The sequence below is a fragment of the Salmo salar genome, chromosome 01, assembly GCF_965601325.2.
Source record: "Salmo salar chromosome 01, fSalSal1, whole genome shotgun sequence".
NCBI lineage: Eukaryota > Metazoa > Chordata > Actinopteri > Salmoniformes > Salmonidae > Salmo > Salmo salar.
The window spans coordinates 175,781,000-175,796,535 of record NC_138291.1 but is presented as its reverse complement, the minus strand read 5'-3'; the positions used below and the strand labels follow the sequence as shown (position 1 = coordinate 175,796,535).

At 44.1% G+C, this 15,536-nt stretch overlaps 1 protein-coding gene across 2 annotated transcripts in view; it reads left to right on the top strand.

Moving 5' to 3' along the window:
* Positions 1-861: 861 nt before the first annotated feature.
* Positions 862-15,536, top strand: part of ror2 (receptor tyrosine kinase-like orphan receptor 2) — a 133,272-nt gene continuing 118,597 nt past the window's right edge. The window contains exon 1 of one of the 2 annotated variants that reach the window (XM_014145451.3): positions 862-1,269. In XM_014145451.3, the coding sequence (XP_014000926.1) occupies positions 1,182-1,269 (88 nt within the window). In that variant the 5' untranslated portion in view covers positions 862-1,181. The remainder of the gene's footprint in view (positions 1,270-15,536) is intronic. The other variant, XM_014145441.3, reaches the window with a different exon arrangement.

The following is a 15,536-nucleotide window of genomic DNA, read 5'->3' as shown; positions in this document are numbered from 1 at the left end:
GATTGTTACACAGAATGATTTGCATACAAGTTTCACCTAATGTAATTTGAGAGTTTTAACACATGCCAACTTGAATATAAATATATTTGTACTGTGACGCACATCAATGAAGCCTATTGAGTGACATAATGACGCTACTGCAAGACACACTAGTGTCCCTTTTTTGTAACACAAAGACATACTCACTGGTTCATTTATACAACATCCAATATGCAGTTTATTATGTGCCTTTGTGTTGCTAACTGTGCTATCAATTTGATTGACTATTAATCAAATAAATGGGAAAATGGTAACTTAGTATAATTTTTTTTTTTGGGGGGGGGGGGGGGTCGTCATCAAACAGGGATGGGGCTGGAGAAATGTAACCGCTCATATTTATGGCTGGATCGAAGGACAGGACATCCATGATATATCTACATTATAGTTTTAACCGTGTCGAGGCTATACAGTGTTTTTTACGTTTGCAAACATTGGAGTAAAACAAGTTCATATTTTGGGTTCTGATGGAAGACAACTGTTGAACTAATAAGTTCATGAGGATTTATAGTCTATATTCTTCAAGAATCAAAGGGTATATCATTAATTTAAAAGTCTGAAAATGTATGTAGCGATCGCATATTTCGGCTTTAAGTGTTAGTAAAATAATTGTTAAAAATAAATAAATAATAAAGTTCCTTATTGTAGGTATCGACCAATGCGCACGTGACGCGCAAATGATCCACAAAGTAGACATCTCAGAAACAAATGTTGCAGGTCAAGGTTTTTAAGGTTTTTATTAAGGTATCGCAGATTTCGCCCGTAGATGGCGCTTCTCCCACAACACAAAGTCCTTGGGGGAGAGTTCCGTGCGACGTCATGTGTGCAGAAAGCTGACGTTTTTAACTAGGATACTTCGGGCAACAGTTAAGGAAGGAATAGCGACTCTCGACGGTCTCCCCTCTGAATGCACTGGATGAAATTCGCCGTTATTTTTCAGAAAAGCTAGTTACTATAAACAGGAGTTTCGTTTATTGCACACCGTAGTTTTTATCCCATTGAGTGCTACTTACTACTTCAATTTTTTTTCTTCCCCCCATACGAATTCAATCTCCCAAGATAATAATTGAAATACCTGTAGTGCATATCGGATGAGACTTTCCTTGGTCAAGTTTCATAAAACTGCATGAGCACTTTGTGGAACCATGGCATGGATAAAGAGTGGTGTTTTGATCAAGCTCTTCAGAAGCTTCCTTATTGCGGTCGTTTTGGCTCCAAGTTTGAGATCCGCAGGTAAGTGCTCCTTGGAATTAAAAGTTATTTATAACTTCGTGTTATACGCAACTCTGGCACATTTTATCTCAGAGAGTACTCTCAAGTACTTTAACTTGCGTAGTTAAATAAACCTTAAATTAAAAAAAATGCCATCCGTTTCTGAAATTTGAGCAATACTTTACAGTAGGATAGCACATTTTCACATACATAAATATGTTATTGTTATTCTGTGTTGCATCGCAGGGATAGGTTCTGAAAGAGTTTATTGGAATACTTAAGTGGTTTCTTTTTCCTATGATTCCTGTCAGACCTTTTCCAGTTATTTTCTTGTCTGTGGGACGTTTGGATTTGGTTTAACAAGCACGTCCATTGTTGTTGGGGCAGGATACATTCAGGTTGTGATGATCAGACCTCGGTCATTTTAAATCACCCCTAGTGGAACAAGAGAGGGTGTTTTCCTCATCCTATTAGCCCCGCTTATTCAAGGAAAAGAAGAGAATGCACTGTATTGGACAAGTTCAAAATGTAGCCAGCTTTGTCCTGTTTTTGATGTGTATGATCTGAAATGTTGTCGGCCTACAGACTGAACTGAGGAGGCTGTTTAGTGCCATGACACTAAATGTGTCCATCGTATGATATTCAGTATCCATCTCCTATAAAACCAAGGAATACCAGGCAGAGGCCACGGTTGGTGAAGGTGTTAATCAGTTGCCTATTTGAAAGTGATCTCTTGTCTTTGTCAGTCTTGCTAATTCATTTAGACCCTGGTGGGGGGTGACAGATGTTGGGATTTCCTGTTTTCAGCTTGGGTCCCCAGGTCCTACCATTTGGTATCAGGTCAAAGGGGGGTAGGACAGAGATTTAGGACCATGTAGGCCTACCTTGTATCTCCAGGTCCCCTCAAAGGACCTTCCAATAACATATAAAATAACATAATTGACTACCTTAGTAGAATTAAATTGGTTCATAATTGGGGGAATAGACTATAGGCCTGTTCGATTGAAAGAAAGTGGTGGAACTCCTATGGAATTGCTTTCAATTGCAGTGGATTTTTTTTTTTATACAACAAATCAAGCTAAAGGTTTCACTCTTTTCACATGGGGTGGTTAGTTTGTTTTTACAAATTCCGTAACTTATAGGCTACTGGTCATGCAGGCTTTTTTTTTTTAATGGCTGGCGCAACAGTCTCTCATCCAGGGGTTTGGGTATAAATAGAATAGAAGTGCCTGTTGGTGGGGCCAGGCACAGCTTGGCCTGGCCTGGGGAGGTATGTGAAGAGGGTGAGAGGGGGCAGGGGGTATCCACAGAAGGCTCACCTCTTCTGCTCCTTACTCACATCCCATCAAAAGGTGTTGGGGGATATTCAAATATTCAAACTGGCCATTTACATGCTAATAGTTTCACTTGCTAATAACCGGCCCTAGAACTTACAGGCTTATAGTCTTTACCATCGAACAAAGGAGCATTTCTCCTCTAAAGAGTAGTTGATTTTTAGAATGTGAATGCGTTGAGGCTATCTTTTAGTCTTGAGTTGATGTCTATCCTCTTTAACTGGAATGATTATGCATACATTGTGTTTTAAATGTACCTTTTTGTATGACTTTTCTTGAGAAAACATTATTTACATTAAAGGCTATATGGGTTTTATTTTTTATTTATTTAACTAGACAAGTCAGTTCAGAACAAATTCATATTTACAATGACTGCCTACACCAGCCAAACCATGGCGACGCTGGGCCAATTGTGCGCTGTCCTATGGGACTCCCAATCACGGCCGGTTGTGATACAGCCTGGATTTGAACCAGGGTGTCTGTAGTGACGCCTCTAGCACTGAGATGCAGTGTCTTATACCGCTGCGCCACTCGGGAGCCCTCATTGTATGGGTGTCCTCCTGATATGTTCAAGCCATGGTAATATCCAGGTATGCCAACTTGGTGATAACTGGTCCTCTTTATTGACTTCTAAAACAACTTCATGTTCATACATCTCTTTTTTTCTTCTTCATCACAAGCAAAACCATAACATGTATTTTCCAGTGTTTCTCCCTGCAGTGCCCAACCCTAATGCAGTTTGAAACTTGCAATAGTAACAGCAGGTCAAAATGATTGATGTCTGGCCCCTTTTTCGGTTTAGAGTAAATAGACCATGCTTGGCGTTGCAACGAGTTGCCCTCTAATTTAGTGATTTTGAATTAGATTAAGAGCATAATAAACACATCTCTCATGGTAGTGGATCACTTATATGTGGTTTGTAATACAACCAATAGCTTTGCTACAATCACAAAACACAACCGGTGATGCTATTAATAGAACTGCCTCACATGGTGCAATTTTATTGAGGGGAACTATTGATAATAGGTGCAGGGCACTGGCAGAAGAAGATTTACAAACAGGGCAGGTTTCTCTTTTTGCTTTTTTTTTACTGCCTCCACTATCAACTCTCCCCAACCCTCTCCCTTTCCTCCTTCGCTATCAACTCTCCCACCCCCCAACCCTCTCCCTTTCCTCTTTCGCTATCAACTCTCCCCAACCCTCTCCCTTTCCTCCTCCGCTATCAACTCTCCTCTGCCTTTCCTCCTCTGCTACCAACTCTCCCCCCAACCCTCTCCCTTTCCTCCTTCGCTATCAACTCTCCCACCCCCCAACCCTCTCCCTTTCCTCCTCCGCTATCAACTCTCCTCTGCCTTTCCTCCTCTGCTACCAACTCTCCCCCCAACCCTCTCCCTTTCCTCTCCCGCTATCAACTCTCCCACCCCCCAACCCTCTCCCTTTCCTCCTCCGCTATCAACTCTCCTCTGCCTTTCCTCCTCTGCTACCAACTCTCCCCCCAACCCTCTCCCTTTCCTCTTTCGCTATCAACTCTCCCACCCCCCCAACCCTCTCCCTTTCCTCCTTCGCTATCAACTCTCCCCAACCCTCTCCCTTTCCTCCTTCGCTATCAACTCTCCCACCCCCCAACCCTCTCCCTTTCCTCCTTCGCTATCAACTCTCCCCAACCCTCTCCCTTTCCTCCTTCGCTATCAACTCTCCCACCCCCCAACCCTCTCCCTTTCCTCCTCCGCTATCAACTCTCCTCTGCCTTTCCTCCTCTGCTACCAACTCTCCCCCCCAACCCTCTCCCTTTCCTCTCCCGCAGCTGAGCTGTGAAGTAGGGCGAGAGGTAGTGGGACTGGACGTGGTAGAGAAGTTAGCCAGAGTTCAGCCAGCTAATCTAGTGTTAACTCAGGCCGCGGATGGAAATCTTCAAAGCTGCTCCCTGCTCCGGGTTCCCCCGCATCTCAACAATAGTTTTGATTCCCCCCCTCTTCATTTTTCATAATATTTGAGCCATGCCAATAGCATAGCTTGCAAATGCAATTTTGGCAAGCTTACATTTGTTTGTCCTCTAATGCATTACAATTTGGCATAGTTAGGCGTACCTTTGTAGGCTTGGCAGCTTTCCTAATTGGCATAGTCTAGATTTTGATATTTATATAAATGTTCATCTTACTCACTAACTCAACACATGAAGGGGGTTGATATCAATGTGCCCTCATGCCTATAAGGAGTAGTTCGTTGCCAGTGTGGAGAGAACAGTAATTGTCTCCTTTGTTCTGTAATTACCAGCTGGTGACAACTGTGACGAGGGAACAGGAACTGACATGGTAGTTGACGTGTTGACGTACACAGCACTCCCCTCTAGCAGAACAGGAGCGAGGAGGAGAGGCTAAGATATGGTGTGCCACTACGACCTAGCAGCTATCACACAAAACGCATGCAGATGTGCACCAACGATGACATGCAATGTCAGCATAGAGAACACAGTGTCAGAATAAAGGCCTCATTGTGTGTTCTCAGGTTCTGGTCAGTGGTTCCCTATATGCTCATCCCCCAATCCTCTCCCTTTCCTCCTCCGCTATCAAAACTCTCCCAACCCTCTCCCTTTCCTCCTCCGCTATCAAAACTCTCCCACCCCCCAACCCTCTCCCTTTCCTCCTCCGCTATCAAAACTCTCCCACCCCAACCCTCTCCCTTTCCTCCACCGCTATCAAAACTCTCCCAACCCTCTCCCTTTCCTCCTCCGCTATCAAAACTCTCCCACCCCAACCCTCTCCCTTTCCTCCACCGCTATCAAAACTCTCCCAACCCTCTCCCTTTCCTCCTCCGCTATCAAAACTCTCCCACCCCCCAACCCTCTCCCTTTCCTCCTCCGCTATCAAAACTCTCCCACCCCAACCCTCTCCCTTTCCTCCTCCGCTATCAAAACTCTCCCACCCCCCAACCCTCTCCCTTTCCTCCTCTGCTATCAAAACTCTCCCAACCCTCTCCCTTTCCTCCTCCGCTATCAAAACTCTCCCACCCCCCAACCCTCTCCCTTTCCTCCACCGCTATCAAAACTCTCCCACCCCAACCCTCTCCCTTTCCTCCACCGCTATCAAAACTCTCCCACCCCAACCCTCTCCCTTTCCTCCTCCGCTATCAAAACTCTCCCACCCAAACCCTCTCCCTTTCCTCCACCGCTATCAAAACTCTCCCAACCCTCTCCCTTTCCTCCTCCGCTATCAAAACTCTCCCACCCCCCAACCCTCTCCCTTTCCTCCTCCGCTATCAAAACTCTCCCACCCCCCCCAATCCTCTCCCTTTCCTCCTCCGCTATCAAAACTCTCCCAACCCTCTCCCTTTCCTCCTCCGCTATCAAAACTCTTCCACCCCCCAACCCTCTCCCTTTCCTCCTCCGCTATCAAAACTCTCCCACCCCCCAACCCTCTCCCTTTCCTCCTCCGCTATCAAACCTCTCCCTTTCCTCCTCCGCTATCAAAACTCTCCCACCCCCCAACCCTCTCCCTTTCCTCCTCCGCTATCAAAACTCTCCCACCCCAACCCTCTCCCTTCCTCCACCGCTATCAAACTCTCCAACCCTCTCCCTTTCCTCCTCCGCTATCAAAACTCTCCCAACCCTCTCCCTTTCCTCCTCCGCTATCAAAACTCTCCCACCCCCCAACCCTCTCCCTTTCCTCCTCCGCTATCAAAACTCTCCCACCCCCCAACCCTCTCCCTTTCCTCCACCGCTATCAAAACTCTCCCACCCCAACCCTCTCCCTTTCCTCCTCCGCTATCAAAACTCTCCCACCCCAACCCTCTCCCTTTCCTCCTCCGCTATCAAAACTCTCCCACCCCAACCCTCTCCCTTTCCTCCTCCGCTATCAAAACTCTCCCACCCCAACCCTCTCCCTTTCCTCCACCGCTATCAAAACTCTCCCAACCCTCTCCCTTTCCTCCTCCGCTATCGAAACTCTCCCACCCCCCAATCCTCTCCCTTTCCTCCTCCGCTATCAAAACTCTCCCAACCCTCTCCCTTTCCTCCTCCACTATCAAAACTCTCCCACCCCAACCCTCTCCATTTCCTCCTCCGCTATCAAAACTCTCCCACCCCCCCAACCCTCTCCCTTTCCTCCACCGCTATCAAAACTCTCCCAACCCTCTCCCTTTCCTCCTCCGCTATCAAAACTCTCCCAACCCCCCAATCCTCTCCCTTTCCTCCTCCGCTATCAAAACTCTCCCACCCCAACCCTCTCCCTTTCCTCCTCCGCTATCAAAACTCTCCCACCCCCCAATCCTCTCCCTTTCCTCCTCCGCTATCAAAACTCTCCCACCCCAACCCTCACCCTTTCCTCCACCGCTATCAAAACTCTCCCAACCCTCTCCCTTTCCTCCTCCGCTATCAAAACTCTCCCACCCCCCAACCCTCTCCCTTTCCTCCTCCGCTATCAAAACTCTCCCAACCCTCTCCCTTTCCTCCTCCACTATCAAAACTCTCCCACCCCAACCCTCTCCCTTTCCTCCTCCACTATCAAAACTCTCCCAACCTTCTCCCTTTCCTCCTCCGCTATCAAAACTCTCCCAACCCTCTCCCTTTCCTCCTCCGCTATCAAAACTCTCCCAACCCTCTCCCTTTCCTCCTCCGCTATCAAAACTCTCCCAACCCTCTCCCTTTCCTCCTCCGCTATCAAAACTCTCCCACTCCAACCCTCTCCCTTTCCTCCTCCGCTATCAAAACTCTCCCACTCCAACCCTCTCCATTTCCTCCTCCGCTATCAAAACTCTCCCACTCCAACCCTCTCCATTTCCTCCTCCGCTATCAAAACTCTCCCACTCCAACCCTCTCCATTTCCTCCTCCGCTATCAAAACTCTCCCAACCCTCTCCCTTTCCTCCTCCGCTATCAAAACTCTCCCACTCCAACCCTCTCCATTTCCTCCTCCACTATCAAAACTCTCCCACCCCAACCCTCTCCATTTCCTCCTCCACTATCAAAACTCTCCCAACCCTCCCCCTTTCCTCTTTCACTATCAACTCAACCCTCTCCCAGTGGTTCCCTATATGCTTATCCCAAAGAATAAAAATCCAAACACAGAAACCTCAATGCTGATCAAGCATGGAGCTTTAACTGACCATGGCCCCTATTCTTAAAGAGTCTTAGAGTATGAGTGCTTATTTAGGATCAGTTTTGCCTTTTTTATATCATAATGAATAACATTACATGGACAGGGAGACCTGATTCTAGATCAGCACTCCTAGTCTGAGACTCTTTATGAATACGGGCCCAGGCGAAGCATCCCAGGTGGATTAATTACCCCGAGAAAGCCGTGCTGGGTTGTCGAAACGCAACTCTTCTTAGGCATACCTGAAGTTGTGGGAGAAGAGCTCCATTTGTAATCAAGGGGGCCTTGGCTGGAAATGAGATCTCAGCATCGCGTCATTAGATAATCTGACACATGTGGGGAGTGCTGAAAGATGCCAGGATGGAGGGAGAAGAGAGACACGGAAAACAAGAGGGCTGATCTGCCTCCTGCAAGAGCAGGTGGGGCTTTAAGTCCTGCTATTAGAAGGCACATCTGTAGGGTCCCAACCAGTCTTTCCTGCTAGGCTTCTAGTCATGCTAGTGACTAGGAAAATATAGGAAGTCTAACCCTGTCTGTTGTCCAACCCCTGAAACACAGTTAGGTGTTGTCCATGATATTTTCATTTTAATTGGTTTGATATGAAATGGATTAAAGGCATACTAGTCTGCAGGCCCGGGATGATACCAGTATCGCGATACCGTTTAGTATCGTGTCAAGGAACAAAATACAAAATGGATTTAACTTCTTTAGGAAAATAGCCCTAATGTAATCATTGTGTTGTTATCCAGAGTCACATGTATGTATTTCCAAGCTATAGCACACATTTTACATACAGCAGGTTTTTAAAGGATCAAAGAGTTTAGTGTGATTTGTTTTTATTTTACAGAGGGAAAAATATTGCGACACTGGTATTGTCACATCCCCACTAGTCTGTCTGTTACGGATACAGGTATCCTGAGTGTGTATCCTGTGTGCGTATTTCTTTTCTCTCCTTCTCCCCTCACAGGTGACAATCATCATTCCCCAATCAGTCAGTAATCAGAAGACACCTGCTCCTTTTTCATTACCCTATCACAGCCCTTTCCCTTGGTTTAAAAACCCAGTCAGTTGTTTTCTCTGCAGCTCAATCTCTCTCTGTAGTGCAATCTCTCTCTGTAGTTCAAGCTCTCGCTGTAGTTCAAGCTCTCGCTGTTAGTTCAATCTCTCTCTGTTAGTTCAATCTCTCTCTGTTAGTTCAATCTCTCTCTGTTAGTTCAATCTCTCTCTGTAGTTCAATCTCTCTCTGTTAGTTCAATCTCTCTCTGTAGTTCAATCTCTCTCTGTTAGTTCAATCTCTCTCTGTTAGTTCAATCTCTCTCTGTTAGTTCAATCTCTCTCTGTTAGTTCAATCTCTCTCTGTTAGTTCAATTTCTCTCTGTTAGTTCAATCTCTCTCTGTTAGTTCAATCTCTCTCTGTTAGTTCAATCTCTCTCTGTTAGTTCAATCTCTCTCTGTAAACTCAATCTCTCTCTGTAAACTCAATCTCGCTGAGCTCAAGCTTTCTCCCTCTCTCCCTTTGTATGCATTGATCTCTCTTTTGTTTTGTTTTTGCCTACATGTCACATTTGGCCCAACCTGTGACTATTGTTTTGTTGTGGTGCATGACTGTTTGTTTGTTGTGGGAAAAGGGGATAACCAGCCAAGTCGCCCATAGGCCTACATTACCCGTAGGAATACTTTGTCTAAGAACACTAGTTAGAACTGGGTGGACTACCCACTGTATTTTTGTTTAGTTAGCTAGCTGTTCTTAAAGCAGGCTAGTCTAGCTTAGGGGTGTTTTTGGATTATTGTTTCTTTCCTTGGGTCCAGCTCAGCCCCTCTTCCCGCCCCCCATTTAACGTGTGTTTAAGAATAAACCATATTTTAGTAAAGTTTTCCCCTGGTGTAACTGACTTTTTTTTTTTACCAGAAAAAATATTCCATGCCCTCTGTGTAATTCTTGCATTCTAATCAACTTTAAAAAAAATAGAACTCTCTCTAAAATCTGTATTTATTTGTTTCAGTCATTTGTCTTCTCACACCTAAAATTTTACACAAGGCGCTCATTTTACTTGGTGTGATTGACAGGCAGTACCCTCTGTGCCAAGCTTGTTCTTGACATTTGAGAGTTTTCCAAGCCGTTCTGTTGGATGACTAATGTCCGTGGAATTTGTGCTGACTCTGAAACTTATGATTTTCTTCTGGCAGTTGGAGGGCCCTAATTCATCCACGCACCGCATTAAAGCCACATAGTAACGTTTTCTTTGGGCCACCCAAAGCACAGCTCCGGAATAGTCGCTCAAAGCTGCGGTCACAGACTAGAGAGTAAGCCTAAGAAAGGCTTGACACAAACCAACAGCAGTCCTATTGTATCATTCATTTTCCCCTTATTTCATAGAGTAACGTGAACAAACTGAAACGTGTAACAAGACCGTTACATGTTTTTGTTCTCAGCCTGGTTGTAGTTCTATGAACTTGGATCTCTTGGTCACCATTTTGTTTGGAATCTTCAGGCTTTAAGCTGAATCAATTTCTAAATTAGGTTAGGGCATCAGTAAACCAGAGAAGTAAAATAGTAGGGCATAAAAGAACACCAGAATCTGTGTCCTTTCATGTAATCTGGACAGCCCTATTTGGATAGTCCCTCACAGCTTCTCAGACGTTCCACAAACTATATGCATAGATTTATTGAAAGTCAACAGCTACTCTGCTGACATCCGTAACTGTTTATTATCTTCGTCCGCCCTAGCTGTAAAAGTTGGCCTAGTTGTTGCGTGCTACAGATGGCTCTTAATACATGAAACGGACGGCATGTGTTTAGTTAGTTGAATAGTGAACACCAGGCCTCAATCATCTGTAAAGGAACATCTAAATTGTTACAGATTCTGTTGCACTGGTTTGGGTGAGATGAGGCGGTGGTAATGTAAACCGTTCTGTTCTAGGGTCAGTTTACTCTTCATATCTTAAAAGGAATTCATATCTTAAAAGGAGAAAATCTGACCTCAGATCAGCTCTTAGGAGTAACTTGGTTCAAGATGGTTGAAAACCACACTAGGAGATCCAGTGATTTATGGTGAGGGAAAAGGTCAGAGTCTAACCAAACTCAAAGATGAACATTGACTTTTCAGTGGAAAGGAATATTAATGCGGTTGCCTTCTGTTGGAAAATTGGATCTCTCCTCTGTCCCTGGTGCAACACTAATGTGAAGGTAATTCAAAATGTTTTGAGAGCGATTTCTATATATTTCTTTCCCCCCATCCTCAATCTGGAATTTTGCATGAGGCATAGAAAGGTAAACACAGGCAAATTGAATGTTCTTAAATCGCTAAAAATCTGCTTTGCTGTACCACTCTCCTCCAAGAATGGATCATATTTCATCGGTAGAAAACCATAAACCAAGGACGTGTCATTAATGCGGTTGCTTTAGCACCAACAGCTCAGCCTTGGTGCCTCTATGTATGTCTCTGCAGGGGTCTAGAACTCTTAGTCGTAATTTCAACATCAATATGAGTATTTTTGTGGAATTTCTCTCCTACCGTTTTAAGTGCTGTGTTTTTCTTGTATCTTTCAGTCAGATTTATGATTGCAAAAAACAGCACCGAAACCTAAATCGCAACAAATTTATTATGACTACTATAGTACATTGTAGTCAGTGAAAATTACCTTGAGTTTCTCCTCCAAATGAAACTATACCTTCTTGGACCTAGCTCCTATTCAACAGAAAGCCAGGCTAGCCAATGATTGAAAAAGCTTGCAGTCTTAAAGATAATGACTTTTGTCCGTGACCTGCAGTGCTCTTTATTTTTTTGGCTGGAACATTCATTTGACGTCGTTGATTGGGCAAAATGATCTTGATTGCATGTAAAACAGAGCCGTGCCCATAATGTGAACACATCCAACTAATTGCCTTCGGTGTTACAGTGAAGGAGGACCACTCCTGCTGAGAAGGACTATAAGAAAACCAGCAGTACCCCCCTTTAGTACAGCTCAGGGTGTTTTGTGGAGGAAATTGCTCATTCCATAGCTAGTATACTTTTAATGATGTTAGAAGTGACTGTATTCACTACAATAAACTGCATTCAAGATGGCTAATCAGAAAGTCTAGAAGATTGTCATAACCTCTAGGTTTGGTTCTTTCTCCTCTGTCTCTCTCTGTCACTCTGTCTCTCTGTCACTCTGTCTCTCTCTGTCACTCTGTCTCTCTGTCTCTCTGTCTCTCTCTGTCACTCTGTCACTCTGTCACTCTGTCTCTCTCTGTCACTCTGTCTCTCTCTGTCTCTCTGTCACTCTGTCACTCTGTCTCTCTCTGTCACTCTGTCTCTCTCTGTCTCTCTCTGTCTCTCTCTGTCTCTCTCTGTCTCTCTCTGTCACTCTGTCACTCTGTCACTCTGTCTCTCTCTGTCACTCTGTCACTCTGTCACTCTGTCTCTCTCTGTCACTCTGTCTCTCTCTGTCACTCTGTCTCTCTCTGTCACTCTGTCTCACTCTGTCACTCTGTCACTCTGTCTCTCTCTGTCACTCTGTCTCTCTCTGTCACTCTGTCTCTCTCTGTCACTCTGTCTCACTCTGTCACTCTGTCTCTCTCTGTCACTCTGTCTCTCTGTCACTCTGTCTCTCTGTCTCTGTCTGTTTTGATTGTAAAAGGGATGTGTCATAGGACTCTGTCAGATGATAGTTACAGGGAGTGAAAGATGGTCAAAGCCAGGGATGTGTACAAAGAGGATAGGCGTAACTTGAAAATAAAGATAAGGACGGATGTCGGCAAGGAAAATGACTTCAAATGATATTTAACAAGGGAGGGAAATATTCTCCTAGATGAAATCCTAGCGATTTAGAAAATGTGCCATTGGAATTATCTGAAATTGTTTCTTTAGTTAGGAACAGGTAATCTTGGCATTCCTGAAACCATTATTTTGTTGAAAATAAAATGTCATCTCAGATAATTAGATTTTCACACAAATTAGCAATTGTAATGTATAGGATTCAGTTAATATTCAATATCTATAGTACCCAACATCCCATCTGGACCAAATGGTCAAAAGCCACCCACGGACCCACAACCACCCCAACAACCACGCCAATCCCACCCCAACAACCACGCCAATCCCACCCCAACAACCACGCCAATCCCACCCCAACAACCACGCCAATCCCACCCCAACAACCACGCCAATCCCACCCCAACAACCTGTATACAGTATCAGGTCTCTATGTTTAACAAGTAGTATGAACCTGCCACTTGGATTATTTCCTCTCCATACTATGTAATATATTCCCTGTGAATCTGGAGATGTATTCTTTCCCTGTATTAAATACATCACAACATTTCCTCTGCAACTTTGGGTAGAAACACAATAGATTTAGCTCATGATGAAAATACAGTGTGATCATCCTCACAATAGAAACCAGTCCTCCATGAAAGTGATTCAGTTTGTCCTTCTCTTAGGCTTAATCTGTGTCCAGGAAACTGTGTGTGTGTGTGTGTGTGTGTGTGTGTGTGTGTGTGTGTGTGTGTGTGTGTGTGTGTGTGTGTGTGTGTGTGTGTGTGTGTGTGTGTGTGTGTGTGTGTGTGTGTGTGTGTGTGTGTGTGTGGTTTATTCCCTTCCAGTTACTGTTAGACCATTCCTGGTGTACAAGCAAACCATTAGGCTACAGCAGTTGTAATGGTTTCAATATTATGGTCTTCAATGGTAAAAGTCCCAAACACACATTGTTTTGTAATTGGGTTGCGTTGAGTTTAATGGTAAATGTCACTAATCACACTACATATAGAGCTGTTTCCTGACAACTTTATTGAAAAACAGAAGACTGCCATCAATTAATTATTTTATTAGGGTTGTCCCGACGTTTTAGTCCCTAGCCCATTTCTCCATCAGTTTTGGGCTTGTAGGAAAAGTCTTCATATGAGAATTGCATAGGGATAGCCCTCTCAGAGAGAGGTCACTTGTTGGACTGTTCAAGGAGAGTTGGGTTGAAGCTTTAGGTTTATAAAAGAAGGACAAACTGAATTGCTTTCATGGAAGACTGGCTTGAATTGTGAGCACGATCACACCATTTATTTTTATCATGAGCAAAATCTATTTGATTTCCCTTTTCCGAAGTTGCAAGAGACCAGCAAAATGGATAAAAGAGTGTGGCGGTATAGTAGGAACAACGGCCAAAACCTAGTTACATCATATTATCACACTACTTTATGGGAAATAATTCAAGCAACTTCAATTACTAACTTCACAGAGCAGGTGAAAAACAACCAGATTCACAGGGAATATATTATGGAGAAGCAATTCTCCAAGCCACAGCTTCGTACTACTTGTCAAACAGAGAACTAATTCTGTATACTGGTTGTTGGGGTGAGATTGGCGTGGGGGTCCATGTGTGGCTCTTGACACAAAAAAAATGGGGGGGGGGGGGGGGGGTTCCTCACGTCTTACTCATTGGTAGGAGGAAGTTTGGTCCAAATCGGTTGTTGGGTACTATATTTATTGAATATTATCTGAATCCTATACATTTAAATGGCCAATTTGGGTGCAATCAATTAGCTTAATTTCTCAGATAGCATTATTTTGTTGACATACAATTCTTTCAGGAATGATAATCGTACCTGTTAGTAACTACTACAGAAACAGAAACATCTGAGATGGTGGGTGTCAAACCTCTTTCTGGTGCTTTTTGAGGTGGAACGACCCTGTAGTTCAGGGGTGTTGAACTCTTTCCATGGAGGGCCTAGTGTCTGTGGGTCTTCCTTTCAATTAAGACCTAGACATCCAGGTGAGGAGAGTTCCTTACTAATTACTGACCTTAATTCATCAATCAAGTACAAGGGAGGAGCGAAAACCCGCAGCCACTCGGTCCTCCGTGGAATGACTTTGACATGTGCTGTAGCTAGTTGGGTAATGAAGGTGTGACTTCCATTATTGTCCGTCACATACCTGACCAGCTGAATCCAAAGGGGTTTTACTATCCACCCACCCCAGCACCAGGTGTTCCCAAGAGCCCAGTATTTCATCCACTGATACTCCAGCTCTGTAATAAACATGAAAGCCGGGACAAGGGGAAGGACACTTAAAATGCAGGAATGTAATAAAAGAATGTGAGGCGATAACGGTGGCGTGAGAGATGGGGATGGATTATTTGAGGTCCTCACTTGGCGTGAGGAATTTCCCTGACTCAACCAGCAGTGTTTGGTTCAGATTCCAGTTGAGAAGTTTGGAAGATGTCATCGCCCCCCCCCCCCCCCTCGTAGTTTTCAGTAATGTTTTTCTTTGAATTTAGACAGGCTGGCTTTCTGGGGTGTTGCATCAGAGATATTTTGAGAGTTAACACGGGGCAAGGAAGGAGTTTTGAGCTTGTAGTTAATTTTGGCCTTGTAACGATGGCAAGTAGACCCTCGTTGTCCTGCCTTAATTTGTTTTGACAGTGTTTGAAAAATGGATCCGCTCTCCTGTTGACTTTTTACTATTTATTTGACCACATTCCTGCATGGAGTGTGTTGCGTATTTCCCTGAACTGTGGTGTCATACCATATTAGTGGTTGTGACCGTCAGTGAGACAAAGAGAGAATGTGAACTTAATCAGGTTAATTACCTAAGTTAAGTTCAAGAGGTGAAGGAGCATTTTATTAGACATGGCTTTCTTTGTTTAGTGTTGATTTGATTTGCCACAGATACAAATTACTATTTTATTTAGGACATTAGCTCAAATGTCAGTTATTTTTGCATTAGTTTCTTCTCCAAATGATATCATATAGAACATACAAATTTAATTTGATAAAACTCCTCAACTGGTTTTTCAGGTAAATGCATTTGCTCTGACACTGATTTCAGTGAACCCTGAACATTTTACAGTAAGTTTCTTAATATGTCCTAATCAGTTTCCATATGGCACAA